The sequence below is a fragment of the Schistocerca gregaria genome, chromosome 3 (assembly GCF_023897955.1).
Source record: "Schistocerca gregaria isolate iqSchGreg1 chromosome 3, iqSchGreg1.2, whole genome shotgun sequence".
Classification (NCBI taxonomy): domain Eukaryota; kingdom Metazoa; phylum Arthropoda; class Insecta; order Orthoptera; family Acrididae; genus Schistocerca; species Schistocerca gregaria.
The window spans coordinates 365144241-365168628 of NC_064922.1; the positions used below are offsets into that span (position 1 = coordinate 365144241).

The window sequence follows — 24388 nt, forward strand, 5'->3', positions numbered from 1 at the left end:
TCAGCATCACCCGATTTAATTTGACTACATTCCATTATCCTCGTTTTGCTTTTGTTGATGTTCATCTTACATCCTCCTTTTAAGACATTGTCCATTCCGTTCATAACAAATCTAAATTTCGCGCCGTTATCCTCTAAGTTGGTAAGCGCGCTACAAACAGCGTCAGAATGGCCTGTAAGTAGCAGTATAGTGCACATGTACACATACCGTCGCAGTATCAGCATAAAGATAGCCGTCCCACTTGCGACTTGCACCAGGGAAGAACAGCGTTCTGTTATTCGGTTCTTGCGTAGTGAAGGTGTGAAACCTATTGAAATTCATCGACGAATGAAGGTTCAATACGGTTATGCATGTTTGCCACGTCAGCAAGCCTATGAATGGAGTAGGAAGTTCGCAAATGGTGTGACTTTAGTGGAAGATGCTCCTCATCCAGGTCAGGCACGAGTTGTGACTCCACAGAACATTCCAGCAGTTGAAGCCATAGCGAAGGAAAACCGCCGAGTGACACTGAATGGCATTGCAGCATGTTTACAGATTAGTCATGGGTCAGCACACTACATCGTGCAGGATGTGCTCCAGTTTCACGAAGTGTCTCCAAGATGGGTGCTACGGCAGCTGACTCCTGAAATTAGAGAATGACGTGTTGAAACTTGTGAAGAACTTCTTCGGCGCTTTGAACGAGAAGGTGATGGCTTCCTTGCAAGAATCGTTCCTGGGGACGAAACCTGGGTACGTTTCCACCAACCGGAAATGAAGAGAGCGAGCAAGGAATGGCGCCATTCCTCATCACCAAAACCAAAGAAGTTTCTAACAGAACCATCAGCTGGGAAGGTTATGCTGACTCTCTTTTGGGACGAAAAAGGCGTCATTTTGGAGCATTACAAGCCTAGAGGGACTACTGTCACCATTGCATCATATACAGATCTCCTAAAAAATCATCAGCGGCCTGCAATCAAATCAAAGCGAAGTGGATTGCTGCCAGCAGGTGTCCTTTTGCAACATGACAATGCAAGGCCCCACACTGCCCGTACAACAGTTGCAACAATCACTAACCTGCATTTTGAGTGTCCTCCTCAGCCACAATACTCACCAGACCTTGCCCCAAGTGATTTCCATATGTTTGGACCACTCAAAGACGCAATGGGAGGAAAGAAGTTCCGTTCTGGAAAAGAGGTACGCCAAACGGTGCATGAGTGGTTACGCAGACTACCAAAAGAATTTTTTTCTAAAGGAATTTATGCATTTTGTAAGCGCTGGAGGACTTGCATTGAGCGTGGGGGAGATTATGTTGAAAAGTGATACATCTTTGTACCACTTCTGCACAATAAATAATATTTTTAAAAATATTTAAGGTTTTCATTTGACTCACCCTCGTAATAAGTATCCTCCCTCCCACACCGTAAGGTGGCTTGCAGAGCACAGATATAGAGGTACTGCGATTGTGACAGTGAATTAGCGTGATCACAATCGCCGGCGACGCAAAGTGGAAGGAAAGAATGAAGACTGAAGTTTAACGCCCGTCGACAAGAGTGTCGTTACAAACGGAGCTAAATCTTGAAAATCAAATTTTTGTTGCCTCTGGGAGCCGTTAGATAGGCAACCTGCAATTGTTACCGACTTCCAAGATAATCACTTGGTAATATAGATGAAGAGAGTATCTCACTTGTAGACTTGTATTTTGGGAATCTTTCAGAACTGTATTTCAAGCATGAAACATTCTGCAAGGTGCACTGACCTAAAAGGCAGCTTCTGTGAAAAATGAGTGCATTTCTTACGGACAGCACAGTCTTTCCACACACGTCTGAGAGCCTTTCATCTTGCCCTATACTCCAAAAGGCGATAGAAGATCACTGACAACTGGAAGCGCTGTTGCCAATTTTCATTTGCAAAGTGTTAGACCTTCCGCACACGGAGCGACTCAAATGAAACCCACAGCCGACACGAGTTGGTAATCGGTCTACTGCGAATCACTTACCGTGTAATCAAATAGGATGCCGCCGACGGCGCGACGACAGAGCGACTCACCAGTAAATCACTTGCAACGCGTTACCAATCAGTTGCCAGCAACTCGGCGCTCGCGTTGCCAAGTAATCTGAGTTGCGCTGTGTACTCGAACACAGCTCTGTCCTGGTTTAATGTGAAGAAGAACGAGCGGGTTGTGAACATTGTCTCTCTACGGGATGTGGAAAGCATCCTATTTTGTACGAGGGTCAGTCAAAAAGTAATGCCTCCTATTTTTTTTTCTACGTTTAATTGTCAGGAAATTTAAATGCAATTACATAGGTTGAAAACCACAACATTGAGGATCATTTTTCAATGTAATCTCCGCCCATCTCTACAGTTTTGGTCCATCTTTGAACAAGGGCATGTATCCCAGCACGGTAAAAATCACAGCTCTGCTTCCTAAGCCATTGACGCACGGATGTTTTGACGGCCTCCTCATCTTCAAAATGAATCCCACGATGAGCTTCTTTTAGTGGCCCGAACAGATGGAAGTCTGATGGTGCCAGGTCAGGGCTGTATGGGGGATGAGGCAAAACTTCCCATCCAATTTTGACAATCTCGTCAGAGGTGTGACGACTGGTGTGTGGTCTTGCATTGTCATGCAAAAAAAGAACATCTGGCATTGATTTTGTTGGGCGAATTCGCTGAAGACGTGCTTTAAGTTTTTTGAGGGTTGTGATGTATTGAACAGAATTTATTGTGCATCCCTGCTCCAAAAAATCAACCAGAATCACACCCTCTGTATCCCAGAAAACTGTTGCCATAACTTTCCCTGCCGATTGCACAGTTTTGAATTTTTTCTTCCTCGGCGAGCTTGTGTGACGCCACTCCATTGACTGCCTCTTTGATTCGGGTTCAAAAAAATGCACCCATGTTTCGTCCCCGGTCACAATTTTTTTCAGAAACTCATCTCCCTCCAAACGGAAGCGCTGCAAGTGTTGGGAGGCTATTGTTTTCCTTGCCTCTTTATTCTGATCGGTTAACATTCTTGGAACCCACCGTGCACAAACTTTTGAGTACCCCAATTGTTTAATAATCGTGATCACACTGCCTTTACTAAGAGAAATAATGCGACACACTTCATCTGCAGTCACCCGACGGTCACCACGAATGATGTCATCAACTTGCTGAATGTTGTGTGGAGTCACTGCACTCACCGGCCTGCCGCTCCGCTTTTCGTCAGTCAACGGTGTTTGCCCTTCAGCTTCCTTACAACGACGAACCCATCGTCTAACAGTGCTGACATCCACTGTCACAACACCATACACCTTCTTCAGTCTTTCATGAATGCGTATGGGCGTTTCACCTTCTGCATTCAAGAATTCAATCACACAACGCTGTCTCAAACGAACATCGATGTCGGCCATCTTACAAACTTCTGCTGTGCTGCCACCTGTTGACACAGAAAGTTACTACTGCAGTGGATTGCAGAAGAAGCTTTGAGGAATGGCGCCAAATTCAAATTTTTCACTTAACTTAATTTTTTTAAGTAGAAAAAAAATGGGAGGCATTACTTTTTGACCGACCCTCGTACAACTACAAGCTCCCGGGCCTTTGAAGGGGGGGGAGGGGGGGATGTGACATAGAAAGCTTGATATGAAGGGGGAAAAATTTAAATGAGATGTCTGTGCTCTAGTGTGCAACTGTTGTTTAAAGTAAAATTACCGATCCGTGAATGGAACAAATGTGCAAAAAATGTGAATCATAACGGGAGCATTCTTTTGTGTGACTAACAGCCTGTGTTATTCTGTAAATTTACATTGTCAAGTGGAAACAAATAGTGAAGATGGCGGGAAAACGACAGAAAAGCCTCAAATCTCCGAGACGTGTAAATATAATGGTCCTCACAAACAAATGACTTAAAGGTCACAAACCACTCCCACCACGTTTTCGTGTACATGTATTTGGGTTTTTAAAATAACTATAATGTGTCATGGCGGATAAACCAACTGTTCCAAACATTGTAGTAGTTCATACTGCTTTTATAAAGACCTATGAATTTCGAATCAGTTTTTTGCACATCCGTGGCTGCTACAATAATATCCTGCAGTTCTCTGAATGTACCGGTGAATCCAGAGTTTTGTTCGTTTCTTATTCGTGAGTAAAAACATTAGAAAAACACATCTTCGTCTGAGCCCGAATTTGTGCTCGACATGCCGAGTGTAACTAAAAGATGCTCAGGTGTGACAAACAATACTTACTTTCCTCCACGATAGCGCACGGCAACTGCAGTTTCACATGTATTGCCAACTAGTCGGCAACTAGTTGTTGCTGTAAATCGCCAGCCCGTTTCTTTTCAATCTTTCCGTGTGCGGACGATCTAAAAAGGCTGCCGTCAGTACTGACTGACAACCACAGGTGCGTAGAACTGCGCCAACATTAAAGCGTTGCCATAGAAGCGGAAACAAGATTGCATTACGTGACTGATCGTGGTACTCATTAACACGAGGGGGGCAAGCAAATCCAAATCAACTGTAACGGGTTCCTACCTGGTCAAACGGACTATAGTACCACAAATCCTATCAAAATGTCATCCTTCATTAATGCCCCGGTTTTCAACATTCGACAGTTAAATGAAACTTCAATGCCATAGTTTGATTAAAATACTGTAGCATCCTAAGACTCCATTGCAGTACAGGACTCTTTACAACTACTGTACCCTTAAAAAAAAAAAAACTGAAATTCACCTATGGTATGAGTGTCTTTAATGTCTCGAAGAAATCCAAATTCCAGTCTTAATTTTATTTAGGAAAAAAGCTAAACTGATTTTTTTGAGGAGTGAAATTTACTGTCTGGGAAGCAGATTCAAACTTACCAATTCATATCTCGAAAATGACAACTCACTGTAATACTATTTTGTCTCCGGTTACCAAAACATCTCGCGTAGCAACAGGTCTTTTCGAAGTTGTTGGTCACATTGCGTTTACTATATATAAGCTATGGAAAAGGCTTTTTTCAGCTTTTGCAATATTTAACTTGTGAACTTTGCACATGGTACAGCCCGTTATAACGTTTCGTGGTATGTCTATAAATGTCTACTTAATTTTAATTAATGCCGGAGCTACTTTTCATCTGGCAGCGTGTTATTTTGGTTGGAGAGTCGTCGACAGAAGTAAAATACAGCTTCAGACGTGTCCCAGGGAAGGACGATCCCTTGTTCTCCATTTTCTGTATAATGACGTGGCAGGCAACGTAATTGTTTGCAGATGATGCAGTTGTTTATAATGAGATACTATTTCAAAAAAGCATCACAAACATCGTCAGATCTTGATAAGATTTCAAAGTGTTGCAAATACTCGTAAATGGTTTTAAGTGTTCAGAAACGTAAATTTATGCTGTTCACACAACGCACGAATATACTAACCTGTGATACATCATCAATAAATAATTCACAACTGAAATCAGTCGACTCGTACAAATACCTTGGAGTAACAATTTATAGGCATACCTAATGGAATGATCACACAGGTCCAATCGCAAATAAGTCTGGTGTTCGGATCATTTGCAGTACACTGGGAGAATTCAATCTACAAAGAGGAATGCTTATACTTATCATCTTATAATATTTCGTAAGCTTGTGGGAGCAGTATCAAATGGGGCTAACAGATGATATTGAACGTATACAAAGAAGGGCAATACGCATGGTCACATGTATGTTTTACATACCGGAGAGCTCACAGAAATTTTGAGAATCGTTAATTGGCGGACTGTTGACGATAGACACAATTATCCCACGAAAGTCTACTTACAACAATGTCGAGGACCATTATTATGTCAAGAATCTAGAGATATCCTCCATCGCCCTACGTATCACTCCCGTAGCGATTACAAAGACAAGGCATTAAACCAGTCGTCCCGCACTCCACAGTCGATTGGATCAGGAAGAAACTCTAACATGTAGTGTAATTCTATGTACCCTCGGCCACTAAGTACCACTTCACCGTAGTTTGCATAGCATGTATGTAGATGTAGACGAAATTTTCGCTTACGGAAGAGTTTCCTGCTTGAGGAATCGCACGTAAAATCTTTCGCATGGCTGAAGATTCAAATGGTTCGAAGCACTAAGGAACTTAACATCTGAGGTTATCAGTCCCCTAGACTTAGAACTACTTAAACTTAACTAACCTGAAGACATCACGCACATCCATGGCCGAGGCAGGATTCGAATCTGCGACCGTAGCAGCAGCGCGGTTCCGGACTGAAGCGCCTAGAACCGCTCGGCCACAGCGGCCGGCTTCGCGCAGCTGAAGGGGCGACACATTGAGAGTAGGGATGGCGGTTATCACTGAAACAACGGGTTTTCGGTTATATTGTTTTTTTCACGCCAGCTTAACCCGCGTGTTAAGACCGTTCGAAATAACCTATTTTCGGTTTTCTGTTCCTATTATTTCCTGCCGTAAGTGGAGAAATCGAACAAAAATTGAAAAATTTTCACTTTCTTAGTTTCGAAGTACACAGAGTCAAAATATTACGTTAGACAGTCAAACAGAAAAAAAATTTGTCCTTCTGTGGTTCTCAGTTCTTCTCGGAAAGTGATAAGCAGTTGAATACCACAAAAAATCACTAGTATTCTCCTATTATTCTAATTTTTCATGCTCTGCTTTAAAATCATGTTGTAATCAAGGATTATGTCATTACATGGGCATCACGAACGGTGAAAACTGAGGCTGAAGAACTCTGTTTTTCTTGTTAATTTGTCTGTTCCCTAGGCCTAGAAGGAGATAAATACATAATATGTGGGCACGGGCAGCAGATCAGTTACTTTCTATTTTTATTGTATACTATGAATGAACTGTTGTTAAGTTTTTAATTTATTACCGTTACTATAATTTCTTTCCTCATTTATTGTTTCACAGAAATGCAGCCAAATCTTTAATTTTTAAGCAGATGAAGTGTTGTACTTCATTGATGTGTCACTTGGTAAAAATATTCCCAGGCTAGGGTTGGTCCCATTCTGCAATACAACGGACAGCAAGAAACTACCGTAGAGATCAGGTGCAGGCAAATCTTGCACACTGCAAGTACACACGTACCGTGAGCCATTGCACGCGACAGTGCTGGCTGGCTGGCTCTGAGCACCATGGAACTTAACTTCTCAGGTCATCAGTCCGCTAGAACTTAGAACTACTTAAACCTAACTGACCACACACATCCAGTTCTTATGCTATATGTTTGTTGCTCGTCTCTGTCGGCATTGTTATTAAAATAGCAATGATCGATTTTCCCATACTTTGTAATATCGCAGTATTGCAAACCAACGCTGATTTTACTAATAAAAATTAGGCCTTCTTAAAGAAAAGGTTTATTTAACTATGGTGAATTGATATTTCGGTTTTTTGCTCGGTTATTAGTAAAAACTAAAACACATTTGTTATAACCGAGTCCAAATACCGAAAATTCCGGTTATTCGGAACTAAAATAACGGTACCGGTTTTAACCGGCCGGTTTTTCCCGTCCCTAGTTGGGAACCGACAACACCAGGCTCCAAATGGCTCTAAGCGCCATGGGACTTAACATCTGAGGTCATCAGTCCCCTAGACTTAGAAACTACTTAAACCTAACTAACCTAAGGACATCACACACATCCATGCCCGAGGCAGGATTCGAACCTGCGACCGTAGCAGCAGCGCGGTTCCGGACTGAAGCGCCTAGAACCGCTCAGCCCCAACGGCCGGCACCAGGCTCCCATTGGTGTATTAGTGATGAGTGCATTGCAGCACTTCGCTGTCGAGTGACAACTACTTGACATCGGACTTCAGTTAACAGCAGCTGCGAGACAGAAAACAACGCCGCAGAGATTTGCACGTCGCTTGTGTAGCCACGGATTCGGGAACATGGTGCAATGACAGCCAACCCGACAGCGCGCCTCGTGAATGGCATTCCGCGGCAGCCGCTTCCCCGTCGCGTCGCCCACACATGGTAAAATGTGCGCTCTCCCTCCCCCCCACCCCCTCGACGCCCCCCCCCCCCCCCTTTTCCTAGTCGCCCAGCCCCCGCAGAGCGCGCTTGCCCGCGTGCGGCATCTGGCGACTCCACCCTTGGCTTGCGTCGCCGAAGCGGCCTTCAGCTCACACCGAGTTTCCAAGCGGCACTGTGCGGCGGCGCTGCTGTGCTCATTCGTGTGCGACAAACGAGCGCCACAGTTGGATAATATGGATGTAATCAGAAAGGTAAGATTATAGCACATACCTAATACAGGAAGACAATGGTCTATGCAGTGACACTCGGTTATTTAAACATATTTTATCACGAGGCGAAAACGACATGACTCCGTTGAGTCATGCTGCAGCTATACAGTCGAGGCTGTTTACCAACAATGAACGACAGCGTAACATCGATACCTATATGGGTAAAAACAACGTTGATAGATTAATACGCGATGAGGACGAAATATATTCATACATGTAACCGCCAAACAAACTATTAATAGTATTTCATAAATGTAATTACGACACCGTGTCTTATAATGTGCTGTCAATACGATAAACATCGATATTTTGCTGGGGTAATGCAATTAACATGAAAACTTAACTTTGCATTGTGCGAAGCGGAAAGACAGTGGCGCACTTGCTCTCCTTGGTCGTGCGCACACTAGCTTGGGCATTTTCGGGCTTGGGAGTCTGTTACGTTACAGTTTAATTTTAGAAAGCAGGAGCGGGATGTGCCCGTATCCCCATACGCCACTGTATAGTCGACCGCTACACTCCGGCACGACCCTATACCGAATATGGACCAATCTCGAATTTCGTCGCCGGGCGCCAAATTGAGAAGGTGTAAACTTACTACTCTGAAAATGCTTAATTTTAGCATAGCGTGTGCCATGTAGGGGGGCTTTCGTGCGTGTGTACCGGGAACGCATCCGCTCGGGCGAGTGCGAAAAGTGCAACGCGGCCGAGCTCCGGTGTAAGCTGTGTTTTTGTGGCTCGAGAAATTCGAAATAGGTTCATAAGCGGAAATGTTGCGTTCTGTGAAGAACTCAATGTGTTCCTGAAACCTTTCTGTCTTGAGATGTCTCTTATGTTTTATTTCAAACCTCTGTTTTTCGTTTTCAGTTGTTTGAACGTTGTATCAGAAATACGAGTGCAAATAAATTTTTGTTTTCGTTATTAGGTTAATGACAACAAACAAGTTCATTAATGTTGCCGGAACAAAGCTTCCCTGTTGCAGGTAGATCATCAAATATTGCGTGATTTGCCTTGGTGTATTTTTCCTTTCATTATTTAACCTGGCTTAACAAACAATTAATACAGTATAATAATAACACAATAATACACTGGAATTCCTAATACGATATTTGATTTTTTAATTTAGCTGCATTACGTTTTATATATTTATTTCTAATACTTGATGTTTTGTGTTGTGTGAAGTAGTGCTGGGCTAACTTCATCTGCTTTCCCAGATTTGAGAATGTAATTGTAATTTTGAAATCTAATAAATCATTTGATAATTTACTCCTGTGTCGGATTTTTTTAGTTTAAATTTGAGTCTTAATTTTTTTATTGTTTCTTGAAATTGGCGATAGACTTACCAATGGAACAGGATGTATAAATTAAGTACCGTTGTAAGCAATAAAATAATTATTTTCAGATAAATTTCAACACCGTCTAATTCATTCATTTAGAAATACCAAAATATTCTTCGCGTTTCTCTTCAGACAAATAATTAAATTCCGCAAATAGTATCATGACACTGTTGAAGTAGATTTATTGTGGAACTAGAGTTGTAAATGTATAAAATACATGTTAGTAAACATATTAGCTACAATCATGAAACTGCTGTCATGCCCTTTAAATTATTTCGATAGAATTCGGAGTTCCCTTGTTTACTGCATGGCCCATGCATCTGACGAATAGAGAGGGCCCTTGTGCAACATAATTGCAATTACTTTTTTTTTTTTTTTTTTTTTTTTTTTTTTTTTTTTTTTTTTTTTTTTTTTTTTTTTTACATTTAGGAGGCCTGTGCATCAGAGTTGCAATTGTTTTCGATTGCCATTCAGGGAATTACATAATCAATGGCATCAGACTTATCACTCTGACGTTAGTGATTGTCCACATTATGCCCTCATGATTCTCTTGTACTTAATTAAACATCCTGTCTTGTAATTTGTGTACATACATGTGGTGATTTATTCTAAAAATGTTGCTGAATTATCTACAGTCAGTATTTCATTTCTTACATTTTCATCTCTTGACACAATTTAAAGGTGTACTCAAAAAATAACAACCACAAACACTTAAATTATCTCTGTATAAGTTATACCAAACTTAAAGACAATCTTAACCCCTTTGACATCTGTGCACACAGAAATTATGCAAACAGAGGACATCAGCAATAGTAAGTCACTGGATAACGACCTGTCTTTGAACACTTCTGCAGAAATTGCTATGACTGTGAAAGAAGAGCCCTGTGACAAGGCCGCTCCAGTTTCACCGCCCAGCAGATCCTCGTCTCAAGAGCCCAGTGCAGCTGACAGGTAGTTACTCCAAGAAATACTTTACTGTTCTTGTTATGCTGTTTTATGTATATTTTTAGTGCATTAAAATACCATAGTATTAACATGTTAAAAAGCCTCACAGTTGTTATTTATGTGGGAGTACCAGATTCAGTGTTTCTCAGAACTATGACATGTAGTGATTCAAGCACAAGCAGAGTTGCAGTCATTCCAGGGCTGTGCTATTCTTGCTATTTCTTTTGTGAGCCTAGATGAATCGATGTGTTTTTATAAAAATTATAAAATCCTGAGGGTATGCAGCCCTACTAAAATAACAACAAATTTATACTGCACAGCAGAATAACTTTAAAACTGTAGGAATGTGAACACCTTTAAGAAACTGAAAAAGTCTACCTGCTGCCAATTACCACAAAACATTTAAATACCCACGAACAAAAGTGTACCTTCAAAAATATTGAAATTCTCATTATGTGAAAGGTGTAGAAAAGGAGTACTAGCTAAGGTGGCAAAAATTGCACACTAGATGTAACAGAGAAAAAGGGATAGTTAGGAAATCGTTTAACTAGATAGATTGGTTAACTAGATAGACAATATGTGTCTTCATGGGAGAGTGTAGAATCAAGTAAAAATTTGCAACTTCTTTGGGGCATCCATCCCATTAACATGTGATGTTAACGCAAAACAGTCTAGTCAGTGGAGACGATTAGTAGCCATTACTACAGAAACATTATTTATATTTTTGGACATGCAAATACATAAATTTATTAAATTCTCCTGCAGTCTAGTTTTGTGTGAATCAACAAATGTTAATTTCGAAACACACTAATGTTTTTGAGATATGATATAAATTCTCATCTGTAAACCATCTTCAGTGATTCAAAGATACCAGTAAATCCGTAGATATCCAGGACAGCTACTGCTTGGTTCACAGTTGTTACCACACCTGTAAGATAATACAAATGAGATGATGAGTTGCTTAATTATTCATCTGCAATTTATTTTTTGTGGGGGCGGGGGCAAAGAAATTCTAAAATAAAAACAGTGAAGTAATCTAACTTTGATTATTCTTCCTTCTACACTGAGTGTAATGATGAAATTGAAAGCAACATTACATACAACTTATGGTGAGCATTCCTGTACTGAAAATCTCATTGACTGCAAAGGGTCATGGGTGCCTGTTTTTAGTAGCCCACACACTGAGCAAGTAAAAGCTGGGCTTCATCTACTTTTGAATTCTAGGATTAGTAAGTGGACACTTAAAAAGGTGGCACTATTTCGTGGATAAGTTGATCGAAAATTCTGCCTTTTGTTAACTTAGAAATTTCTCTCACTGTGTTGATCTGCAGGTGGGGTTTAAAGCATTTCACATCTACATCAATATTATGCAGATCACTGTTCCACTTAATGCAATTGTATGGCTTAGTCTGATGAGATAATGCAGCTAAGATCAAAAAAAGTATTTTCTTTTCTATGAATTGTGCTGTAAGAATATTATGTACCACTGATGATCGAACACATTGCAGAAGCCTATTGAGGTACCTTGGGATCCGTACACTCGTATATTTTCTCCCTGGTGGTATTTATAGGTAGGCCTAATAATAATAGTGTATTTAGGCTTAACTGTGAAACCGTAATTCTCAAAGTAAAAACAATTTCCATCTGGGCTACACATCTCCATCACAGTTTGAGATGGAGTTATATATTCAGGTACTTGAGTTTATAAATCGTTGCTGATAAACATGAGACATGAAACTGAAAATCCTCTGATAGCAAAAACAAAACAAAATAATAACTTACTAGCTGCACTTTCTATAATTTGTCAGAATATTTTGACCAGAGGATGTAAATATGAGACAAAACTTTCATTAGTATATTTTACAGAAGTGGCCTGCGGTGGCAGTTTCTGCCTTTTAATATATATGCCAAATCCTTAGAGGCTCTTTCTCACAATAAGAATTAGAGAGACAGGTATGTGTGATGAATTGTTAAATAAAACAATGAAAATAATCAATTTTTGACAATATAATGTAACTGGATAGATAAAAAATCTACTCACCAAGCGATGGCAGGACAACACTCACATAAGAAAAGGTTTTACTGATGCGAGCTTTCGGAGCCAGTGGCTCATTCTTTTGGCAGAACGCTTGAAGGGGAAGCAATAGGGATGAAGACAAAGGAATGGAGAGCTTTAGGAACATCCATCACATACATGGTCTGTGTGCTACTAAATGTTTCCTAAGTCAGTGCCCATCTGATTCCACACCTGTAATATCCTTCCTGCTCACCTTAATCGGCTTTATACTTACCAACAACTACTTCACCTTTGAGGGGCAGACATACAAACAGGTCAGGGGTATGGCCATGGGAACCAGCATGGCTCCTTCCTGTATTAAACTTTTCATGGGTTGCTTGGATGGGACTTTCCTGGGATCCATAATCTTTCAGCCCCTGGTTTGTTTTATATACATTGGGGGCATCTTTGCCATTTGGACTCATAGTGAGGCTGACCTGTTAAAATTCCTGGAATCTCTAAATACCTTCTCACAGCTAAATTTCATATAGTCCTATTCCAAATCCCTTGCCATTTTCCTTGATGCTTATTTCATCCTCACTGAAGGCCAGCTACACTCTTCTGTCCACATTAAACCAACTAATAAACAACTATAAAAGTAAGAGACACCTGTGAAATGACTCATCATATACCAGCTGTTACGTAAACACTGTTTGGCCTTTTACATCAGCATGATTACCACCAAGTTATCAGTTAGTATGAATGGGGTGTATACCAGAAAAACATAATTTCCTATTGCATAGCATGCTCTACAATGTGACAATCAAGGTCTCAGTGCCTGTTTCACCATCTGGATTCTTCCCCCAGACACCAATTTCTCAGAACTCCACAGGTGGGAACTAGTGCTACAACAGGTCCCTGGTTCTCGCCACCCACCTGGACTTAATTTATGTAGCTACTCCTTCCTTCCTTTATGGTAAATACTCCTTCCTTCACTCCATTTTAGTTTTCTATATCATTCATTTTCTGACCTGTCAAATTTTTGCCGTCCCTTTCGCACCTCTGTTACATACAATGCACTTAACATTTGACTCTTATTAATTCATGCATTATGTTTTAGCAGTAATCTCTGCTTTGCATATTATCCTGCCTTCCATTGTTAAGCTCTCAGTTTTTCAAATGTCGTCCGGTGCATTCCTCGACAATCAACAGAGTACGTGACATGTGTACCATCTCGAGAGAACTGATGTGGAAGATAAACTCTATCTGTGCTCCACACCAAAGCACTGTCATCCAATAAGAAACCAATGAACAAAGTTCTTCTGGGTATTTTATATCACTTACATACTTTAATGATTTAGGAATATAATGAAAAGTTCAGCATTGTTAACACTACACCAGAGATGACATGTTTGTGGAGAAAATATATACTTCTTCACTGTTGCATTCTATAATTGCCACATGTTGTGTTATGTGTGAGAGTCTTTTTGCTGGGCAATTGGCCTTGTCAGAGTGCCAATGTTTGATCCTCTACTTTCAAATGCCTCTAATGTAGACTCTGTGCAAAATCGTTTATATGTTGATGTTTACTTGCTCTCAACAGATAAGTTGTTAAGTGGCACTCTTCCTCAACAAATACTGTGTAGCAAAATATTAAATTCATGCACACTGTCTTCTGTTTATCATCATCCTGGTTCATGTCCCATAACAGCAAAAGAGTTAAACCTTATACTCTTCCCTTTGCCACTGGCTTTAGAATCAATCCATTAAGATGGTGTGTTTTTCTCATTGTAGTCATCAACACTTATGTTCCATACCAGGCAAGAAGGCAAGGTCATTAGCACACTGGACTTACATTACTCACTTGGAAAGAATGAATGGACTTGCATATATCAGCAAGGGCGTACCCAGGATATCTGAACTGGGGGGGGGGGGGGGGCATGTCCTACTAGTCTCAGTAACCAAGGACTCGAGACAACATACAGCACTTCTTATTAAATTAAACAGTAAACCAGTGAAAAACTGCTTTTAATGAACATTTTAAATACAAGAATGCACTTGTACAATCCGAGAAAACATGCAGCATTTCTTATTAAATAAAACAGTAAACTAGTGAAAAACTGTGAATATCTTCTTGGGGGGGGGGGGGGGGGGGAGCAGCTGATAAAATAATTTGTCTAATGGTTTGTAGTGATGCTGACAAAGAGGAACAGGTGAAACACGATTTTCCAAAATAGCAGGAGTTTTAAGTAGGTAGCTAACAAGAAAATGATCTTACCTCCAAGGTAAACTGCAGGGCCTCCATTTTAGTTCAGATTAAAAAAGGAAAGAATACAACAGGAGAAATCTAAATCAGTAATATGTAGCCTTACATGTACTGTGCAGGTTTTATGATGTATATCTTTTTTGCCACATTTACATATATGAGTAGTTCCCAAGTGTCCATCCAGGTAAAACATTAGAAATAATATGATGTTTCAGTTACATATCTGTCTGCCACCAGCCTGATGAACTGAAAAGTGTGGCCTGTGTGCAGTGTCTGTATGTAAAATATCAACCTCCCCCCCCCCCCCCTTCTGCTCCAAAACAAAAAAACAACAACAACAATAACATAATAATAATGTCGTGTGACGAGGGCCTCCCGTTGGTTAGACTGTTCGCCTGGTGCAAGTCTTTCGATTTGACACCACTTCGGCGACTTGCGTATCGATGAGGATGAAATGATGATGATTAGGACAACACAACACCGAGTTCCTGAGCGGAGAAAATCTCTGACCCAGCCGGGAATCAAACCCGGGCCCTTTTTTTTTTCTAAACTAATTTTTTGTTTGCTTTTGTTTGTTGCAATCGCTTGGGGCGGACGTCGTAAGACATTTGCTTAGGTTCATTGTTGATCAATTAACTCAGTTTTTTTTTTAAATACAGAGGCCCTTAGAATTGAGTCTGTCGCGCTGACTACTCAGCTACCGGGGGCGGACCACAACAACAATAAAATCCACACACCCATGGTTCATCTACACCAAACTGAATGCATTTGTTGGAACACAATAAAGAAACTACTGTTTCTATAGCCATACAGTGATCTATGCCAAATTCCCAAATTCATTCTATGTGTGAAACACTGAGCTATGAATAGGAACAGACTGGTTTCCATCCATTGTTCAACAATCTGCACTGCCAAGTAATGATCCAAAGAACATCAGTGACATACATGGTTTCAAGAACCTAACATGTCTACCATAAAGAGAGTCAGTCCTTCCCCAGAGACTATGCACTGAATTACAAAGGCAGAAAAAAGCTTGCTCAATTAAAAGCTTACTATGGCTTTGTTATACAAGAGGCTGCAGAAATTTGCATTGCACACTACTTGATAAGCTATGAAAACAGGTAGATGTAGATGAAGTGAATGGATTCTGCTACCTTGGAAGCAAAATAACACACAATTGATGAGGCAGGAAGAACATAAAAAGCAGACTAACCCAGACGAAGAGGGCATTCCTAACCTTAACTTGAGGAAAAAAATTTCTGAGAATATATATATATATATATATATATATATATATATATATATATATATATATATATATATATATATATATATATATATATAGGAAAAAAAAGATTCGAATACTTTGAGAAGTGGTAGTACTCATTGAAACAAGAAAGAAAGTAAGTCCAATAAACATGGGTCAAGAAATGCATTCTTTCTGAGATAAACATGTTTATCAGACGCGCTGCTTGATGCTTGTTTGTGAATACTGTATTAGCACAGTTGTTGTGTTGGCATACTGTGAAAGGTGTCAGCAAAGTGTTATGATGTTTTACTGACAGTACTGTATATACTGTTAGGTGATCTGCAGTCAGTTGTGTGGTTCAAGTCATGTTGCAGGCTATGCTAGTTTCTGTCATGTTTGTGTGCCTTATCGTACAGTAATGTTAACCCTCGATACATATCATGGTGTTTTACCTTCTTCCAAACGTGAATTCACTTATTTGTTTAATGTTATTGTACTTTTTGTATGTACAAATGGTGTAGTTCAGTTACATATTCTCTCTTCTACTACTTGTTAGCAATGGAAGCCTATAACTCAACAAGTGAAATGACAGATATGATATTCTGCTGTGGTGTAGCAAATGGACATAGCCTGTGAGCCCATGTCCTCTGTGTAGAAAAATTTACACAGCACAGAGTTCCCTGTTCAGCAGACTTTTCCAGCATTTGAGAGACACAGGTACCCTTGCACCTCAGAAGACTGGCAGGGGAAGGCCCAGCAATCTGCATGCCTAACATGAAGAAGCATGTGTTACGTTTGGTGGAAGAAACCCCTGGGACCAGTGTGCAATTATTAGCAGCAGCAGAAAGCGTGTCTCACTTCCTTATCTTGAGGGTATGCTATGAACAGCTGCTGCACCCATATCACCTACAGTGTGTTCGGAACCAAAGGCCATAGGATCATCATGGCAGATGGTGATTCTGTCAATGGCTGTTGCAAAAGTGTGGTGCAGATCCACTACTCACATCCAAGATTTTATTTACCAATGAAGCAGGGTTCACAAGAAAGGGTGCTGTGAATTTCCATAACCATCATATATAGTCAGATGTAACTCCCCAAGCAATTAAGGAAAGAGGTCGTCAACACCAATTCCCAATCAACATACAGGAAGGCGTACTTCGCAACAGATGAATAGGGCCATTTGTGCTACCACAAAGGTCAACTGGGGTGCATTATTTAGGCTATCTCAAAATGTATTGCCTACCTTGGATGCTGTGCCATTGTAGCAGTGAATACAAATGTGGTTCATGCTTGATGATACTTTTGTCACAATGTGCACAAACATCTGACTTCAGGACTGCTCGATTGGTTGAGAGGGGGGGGGGGGGGGGGAACTACACTTTTACCTGCTCATTTCCATACCTCAATCCCCGAGACTCTTTGTCATGGAAACACTTGAAGAGATTGGTCTCCAACACGCCAATCAACAGTATGCAAACACTAATGGGTTGTATCTTCAAAGTGTGCCAGCAAGTATGACAACAACCAGGTATATTTCAAACAGTGCATCATTCCTTATGTCATGAATGGACACCATGTTGAACACCTCCTGTAAACATGTGCTTATCACAGAAAGTTTATGGATTGTGAGAAAACCAGAAAAGAAGGGAACTGAGGTGTCTGAGATGTGGTGCTATAGAAGGATACTGAACATTTGATATAGGTTCTCCACAGTTGGCAAGCAAAGGGTAATATTGAGAACAGTGACAAGAAGAAGGGCAGGTTGATCGAACATGTGTTAAGACATCGGGAAATAATGTTGATGGTACTAGGTGTAACTGTAGAGAGTAAAAACTCTTGAAGAAGAAAGTGATTTGAATGTATCCAACAAATAACTGAGGATGTTGGGTGCAACTGCTACTCTGAGATGAAGAGGTCAGTACAGGAGAGGAAGTCATCACAGGCTGCATCAAATCACTCAGGCAACTGATGGGAAGAAAAGAAAAAGATGGGAAGAAAAGAAAAAAGGAGAGAGAGAGAGAGAGAGAATGAAAACCTGCTTTAAGCTATGTAGTGCCTGCTACAGAGCACAGATCAGGCGGCAATGTGTGTGCAGCCAAAGAATCAGGTGTCTCAGTACCAGACCCTAAGAATACTTTCACCCTGACACAGATGGACAGGGGGAGTGGGCGATATTCTGTCTCACTCAACCCCTCTCTTTATTAACATCTCTTATACATGTATTTCTGCCTCTAATTCCTTCTCTGATCTTGTATAGCTAATTATTAGAAATATTGTTTGGGACTAAGTTCAGTAACCTGAATGTGTCAGCATTCTTTATTGTTGTTGTTGATGTTATTGTTGTGCTCTTCAATCCTGAGACTGGTTTGATGCAGCTCTTTATTCTACTCTATCCTGTGCAAGCTTCTTCATCTCCCAGTACCTGCTGCAGCCTACATCCTTCTGAATCTGCTTAGTGTATTCATCCCTTGATCTCCCTCTACGATTTTTACCCTCCACACTGCTCTCCAGTGCTAAATGTGTGATCCCTTGATGCCTCAGGACATGTCCTACCAATCGATCCCTTCTTCTAGTCAATTTGGGCCACAAACTTCTCTTCTCCCCAATCCTATTCAATACCTCCTCATTAGTTACATGATCTTCCCACCTAATCTTCAACATTCTTGTGTAGCACCACATTTTGAAAGCTTCTATTCTCTTCTTGTCCAAACTATTTATTGTCCATGTTTCACTTCCATACATGGCTACACTCCATACAAATACTTTCAGAAACGACTTCCTGACACTTAAATCTATATTAGGAACATCATTTCACCCTGAGAGGTTTGGATCCCCTAGCTTGTATTACAAGTGTGTATGTAGTTTTATTGGAAGCTGTTGTTAATCTGGTGCTCCTGCACCAACACAGCATCTTTAGAACATGTGGCTTCCATTGCCTTCAAACTTCCATCTGCAGTCTCCAGAGAACCAAGGTGTCATCACTGTAAGCCACAAGACAATTCACTTCATCAGTCCCATCTGGCAGTTAAAGCAATGGCTCATTTGTCAGGTCATAAAATATTGGTCCACAAATTGAGCCTTGTAGGCAGTCACTGGTAGTCTTTATCTATTACCTTGTGACAGAAAGGTATGTAATATATACCTTGTGAGAATACTTCAATTTCATCTGGCAGGACATGTGCCAACTTCAAACCATCTTGAATTACTAAAGGAATGGTTCTAATTGATTGTGAAGAGGATGAGATGATTCTGAATCCATATGTATATCGCAAGACTTTAGTGTAATTGAAGCAGTTTTTATGTTGAGAGCTTAAGGGGATTATAAATGCTCTATCCTGATAATGTTAAATTTAACATATTTACAGCCCTTCTTCTCAGGAACTATCCAAGGTAATAAAACAAAACTTTGCCAGGATATATAGTCATATCTTATACATTTGTTGATGTAACTTTCTTAGGAATCAAGATATGAATTTTTTAATGAAGGTCTTAAAAATTTATGTAACTAAAAAATACATTTTTTATAATGAAACTATGTGGGCTATCTATACCCTTTTAGATCGACATAAACATAATACTATTGTCAATAAGTGATAAAAATTCAGAGCTTTAGCTTGAGTAGTTTCTGAGATAATAGGAAAACATATGCAAAAAAAGTAGTTTTCAGAAATCGCACTTGAAAGTTGAAACAAAGGAAAACTCACTATTGAATAAAAATACAGCCTAAAACTTTCCAGCTTTGTAATCTTTATCTTCCTGATGGTCAACCATATGCAGTCTCTTTCTCTGTTTGAGGAATGTTGCTGCTTCTGTTGTATTTTTGATCCCACAGAATTTATTTCTTGGAGACTCACTGTCTGTCCAGTTCTTCTAGGACTGCATTTTTATTATGGGCAGACTTAATTTCAGATTGCTTCAGAACCTTTATTCTGTATGTATTTCCATTACTGAAGGTGATCACAGCATTATTGACACAAATCTTCAATGTTTTCAAGTCCACAGATACATTTTTGTGCAGATTGGTCCATACAACACTATTGAAAGACTCATTTACATTTTGAGTTTCTTCAGAACATCTGGATGTACTAGATCTCTATACACTCACTTTATTACTGCTCCAGCAGCTTCAAGGAGGTGTTCTGATGGGTATATTACATTCCTGCTGCCCCAGCTTTGCAGTATTTACACCATTCAGTTGGACACAAATAGTGCAGTGGCTTCTTATCTCTTGACATCTTATGGAAAAATGTTGCCCTACTGCTTTTCACATTCCTTCCAGGTTGTTTGTATTCTTTCTAATGGCTTGGCCATATTATCACTTTGGTGACTGATTGTTTTCCCAGTCAAACATCTTCTAATAGTCTTGCCATTTTGTCAAGCTTTTTGCAAGAAAAGTTCTGCTGGTTTTATGCAGTCAGATACCCATTCTTTTCTGCAAAAGACAGAGATACATTCTATTTTTGCAGTGTTAGGTCTTCATAGGGCCTGCTGTCAATTATTGATTTGAAGGGACTGGAATCACTATCACTAATGGATTTAGCATAGTGAACCCAACATTGTTCTAGAGAGTGCTGAAAGATGTTTGCAGTTGAGGCACTGTCCATACCTCTCTACTGGATCGTCATATGTTTTCTGAAAGTTGTGTTGAAGCAGTTGTTTCCTTTCTTTATTAGTGCCCACTTTTGGGCATCCATGGCAATGTTATGACAACACTTCAACATCAAGTACCTCCCGGTATCAAGAACATATGGCAGCTGCGAAAATTTTTTAGTTTGATGGCCCCTTTTTTGCTATGATACATAAAATACTATGCAAATATCATTATTACCATCATTATGTTCAACTGCTTCCCCTGTTTTAGATTACATTGATGCTTTGCAATTACTTTTACTGTGTCCCCTAAAGCAGCTATTTATCTTGAAATATAAGTAGGGGCATAACAGGTTCATAAGATCACAACACGTTTTTCTAGCCCTAGGACCTTTACTGATGCATTTCAGTCCATAGTAATATCTGATGTTTGTCTCAAAAAAGTTATTGCTTTTATATTTTTCAGATATCAAAAAATTTTTCTTATTCTCACAACTTGAACAAGATACTAAACCGTTTCATTGAAGACATTTTCAGAAATTACACTCTCTCCATCATACAAATTACAGCATGCAGTTTCATTAAACATTGTTTTTAGTACACTGATATCACTGGCACTGGTTTCACTGTTCACTTCATTACTACTCACCAGCTGCTTCTATTTCCCTTATTCCTTTTCGTCTTAAATATTTCCTCTGGTGGACTCATATTGTAGAGAGAAACATAACTCAATGAACAACAAGTCCAAATATACACAGTGAAAGGAGTAATGTACCTTACAAAATATAGATGATATCATGAATTATACCGCAGGAAGCAACATTGCAACAACCAATATAGCCAACCTCTGCAGCAGAATGTTTACTATAAATCAACAGAAATTACTGTCTTCTAAAGTAAACAGCCCACGAGTTATCTTGTTGTAATTAACAAGTGCTCATGGAACCTGTAGAAATTATTTGTGCAGGACTTAAATTAACAATACTTACAATCATCCAAAATCAATTATACATGCGTAAAATTCATTAGAAAAATCCAAACAACAGTTTTCCATTAAAAAATCGACATTTTATACCCATACCACCTTTTGCACTTTCCTTATTCACTTAATCATGTTGTGTTTTTATGAGTGAGACACCAATGGCTAACCAAACCTATTTTATAGATCAACAGAGGATTCAATAAATTCTGTACCTGTGTTGCAAGATAAAAAGTCAAAATGAAATAGACTTTTTTAGTCTGATGAATTCTTATCAGTATGTGTACTCAGAAATTTAGGAAATACAACAGTGAGTCAACCAGCATTTTTTTAAGTTTATTTAAGCGTCAGAAAAATTCACACAAACTTATTTTTCTATAGTCTTCTGAATGGGAAACACATTTTTACTACCAGATGGACAGTTTCTTAGTCCTGTTTTGTAAAATGAACATGGTTGTGACAGCAGTCAGTTGTACATGGACACTTCAACTACACCATAATTGTCAAATCTTTGTCCTCCGACATTTCCTTTGGTGATCCAAGGAAACCAGAATCACAGGGTGATAAGTCTGAACTACAGGGAGGATATTCTAGAGTGGTCTAGAACAATTTCTGTATTTTTTGTTGAATCTGGGCAGCTGTGTGGGGTCAAGCATTGTCATGAAGCACAGTCACATCCCATGTTGGAAATGCACGCCTTTTCTGATGATATGCTAATTTTGTTTGGTCCCAAGGTTGACAGTAGTACGCAGCATTCACAGTTTGACATTAATGTTGAAAGCACTCCTTTAAAATATAAAAAGACTGTTTCAAGAACCATGGGGAGACAGCTTTTGGCTTTCACATTTGCAGATTTGTCCATTTTGCACCATTACATTTGTAGCATATTGGTAGCAGTTTTCACACCTCAAGATGATGATTGTGCACTGTGGTAAGGAGATGAGGCACCCACCTTGCGGACACTTCCCAAATATCTGTAGTTGTTGGTGGCAGTTGCCTGAGCATCACTGTAGCTTATGACAACCTTAATAGCAATTACAACAACTATTATTTGGTGTTAGTCTTCAGTAAGCTGGCTAACTGTGTGAATATTCTCCTCAGTCGTGCTGGTCATCAGGCAATTTTGGTGAGCTGCATTCTCACTGTTTCTTGTCCTTGGAAAAACTTTTTGTGCCATGTGCATGCTTGAGTCTTTCTCAGGGTATTGATCCCGAAATGTGCCACAAGATTTTTTCAGAATTTCAGAAAGTTTTGTGCCCTCTGTTGTGAGAAATTTAATCATAATGTGTTGCACAACAGATGACAGTACCTCTTGTTCTGACATTGTGATTTTGACTAAAGAAACAGTACAACGATGTTCTAGATGTAGAGAACAGTCACTGTAAATGAAAGCAATAATGAGCAGAGATCGCACTGCTCTCCATTTACAAAAAGGCACATATAGCAAGAATCCTGACTTATATTTGATTCACCCTCATATTAATCTTTTTCTGTGATGGGAGCTTTATCCACTAGTACAAAAATAGCACTTTCACACCCCATCTGTGATTTGGTTTCTGGGTTTGGTTTACAGGGCAGTTAGTTTTCTGATGCCTTTATTCTTGGTCATTTCACCTATGGTATTCCTTATATCATGACCAATCATTCACCTGCAAGATTTAACATTCTGGTGTGTCCATCTTGCAACAGCTTAATTTAGGTGGTGTGTGTTGAAGACTACAGTACCATTGTTAATAGTCTATTTTATAATTTCCATTTTTGACAACACTGAGACAAAAATTGGAAACCAGCCCAGCAACGATAATGGCACAGGAAATCTTCTGATGCACACATGCAGGCTGGTTAATGTTCCAGCTCCATATTTTCTCTGAATATGGACTAGATCTGGCTCATTTTCCTGTGTTTAAGAATTAGGTATTCACATGGAAGACAAATTTTGTGAGATGGAAGAATGTTAAAAATGTTTGCTGATTTTGTTGTGTGCAGCAATGAATAATTATACCACAAACACATGTTCATATGTTCTTTTAATCTTTTCATTATAATTGTCCTAACAACATAAATAGAAAGAAAGAAACTGGAAGAGGTGTAGTGATTATTAAATCTTAATGAAACCACCAGCTTACAGAAATATGTGGAGCATTGGTTGTAACTAAATATCAATACATTTCATAATTTTCCATGTGATAAATGAAAATGTGCTACTCATTAACTAAAAGCTGGAATTTAAATTTTAGCATATATTTTCATACTCAGTGCTCTTGTTTGCTGATAAAAAATACAATTTTACTGATCTGAAAATCTGTTTTATCTTTACACTTCACTCCTATCATTTCAGTTTCTACATCTACATCCATACTCAGCAACCACTGTCAAGTGCATTGCAAAGAATGCCTCCCATTATACCACATACACACTCTCTCTGAAAGTGTTCTTTTGTTTGTCTGCAATTTTTGAAACTTATCCTACTCTCTTAACTTGCAGTGGCCTGACTAAGAGAGGATGATACAGTGCGTATAATTTGATGTAGTCAGAAAAGCTTTCACCTTAAAGTAAAACATAAGTTACCATCGGAATGTTCTTCATAACTTTATTTGAATATCAGACCTTTAACTGCTATAAATTAGAACTGAAACAAATGAGCCCTTGATCACTATTATTTTTAGTCTTATTGACCAGTACTTACATCTCACATATAAAATAATCAACAGGCCATGTGGCATGCAAGTACTGCCTCTGTCTTTTGTTGTTAGTCAGTACTTACACTTTTCATATAAAAATGTCTTTTCCTATAAATTTGTAACTATGTTATAGGCTATTTTAATTGTTTAGTTCTG

At 39.4% G+C, this 24388-nt stretch overlaps 1 protein-coding gene across 5 annotated transcripts in view; it reads left to right on the forward strand.

Annotated features, from left to right (window-relative positions):
- The first annotated feature begins 8033 nt into the window (after nucleotides 1-8033).
- LOC126353819 (uncharacterized) overlaps nucleotides 8034-24388 on the forward strand; it is a 30071-nt gene continuing 13716 nt past the window's right edge. The window contains exons 1-3 of one of the 5 annotated variants that reach the window (XM_050002934.1): nucleotides 8034-8174; nucleotides 9115-9171; nucleotides 10309-10477. In XM_050002934.1, the coding sequence (XP_049858891.1) occupies nucleotides 9141-9171; nucleotides 10309-10477 (200 nt within the window). In that variant the 5' untranslated portion in view covers nucleotides 8034-8174; nucleotides 9115-9140. Of the gene's footprint in view, nucleotides 8175-8603; nucleotides 9172-10308; nucleotides 10478-24388 lie in introns of those variants that run through there. The other 4 variants (XM_050002935.1, XM_050002937.1, XM_050002933.1 and 1 more) reach the window with 4 other exon arrangements.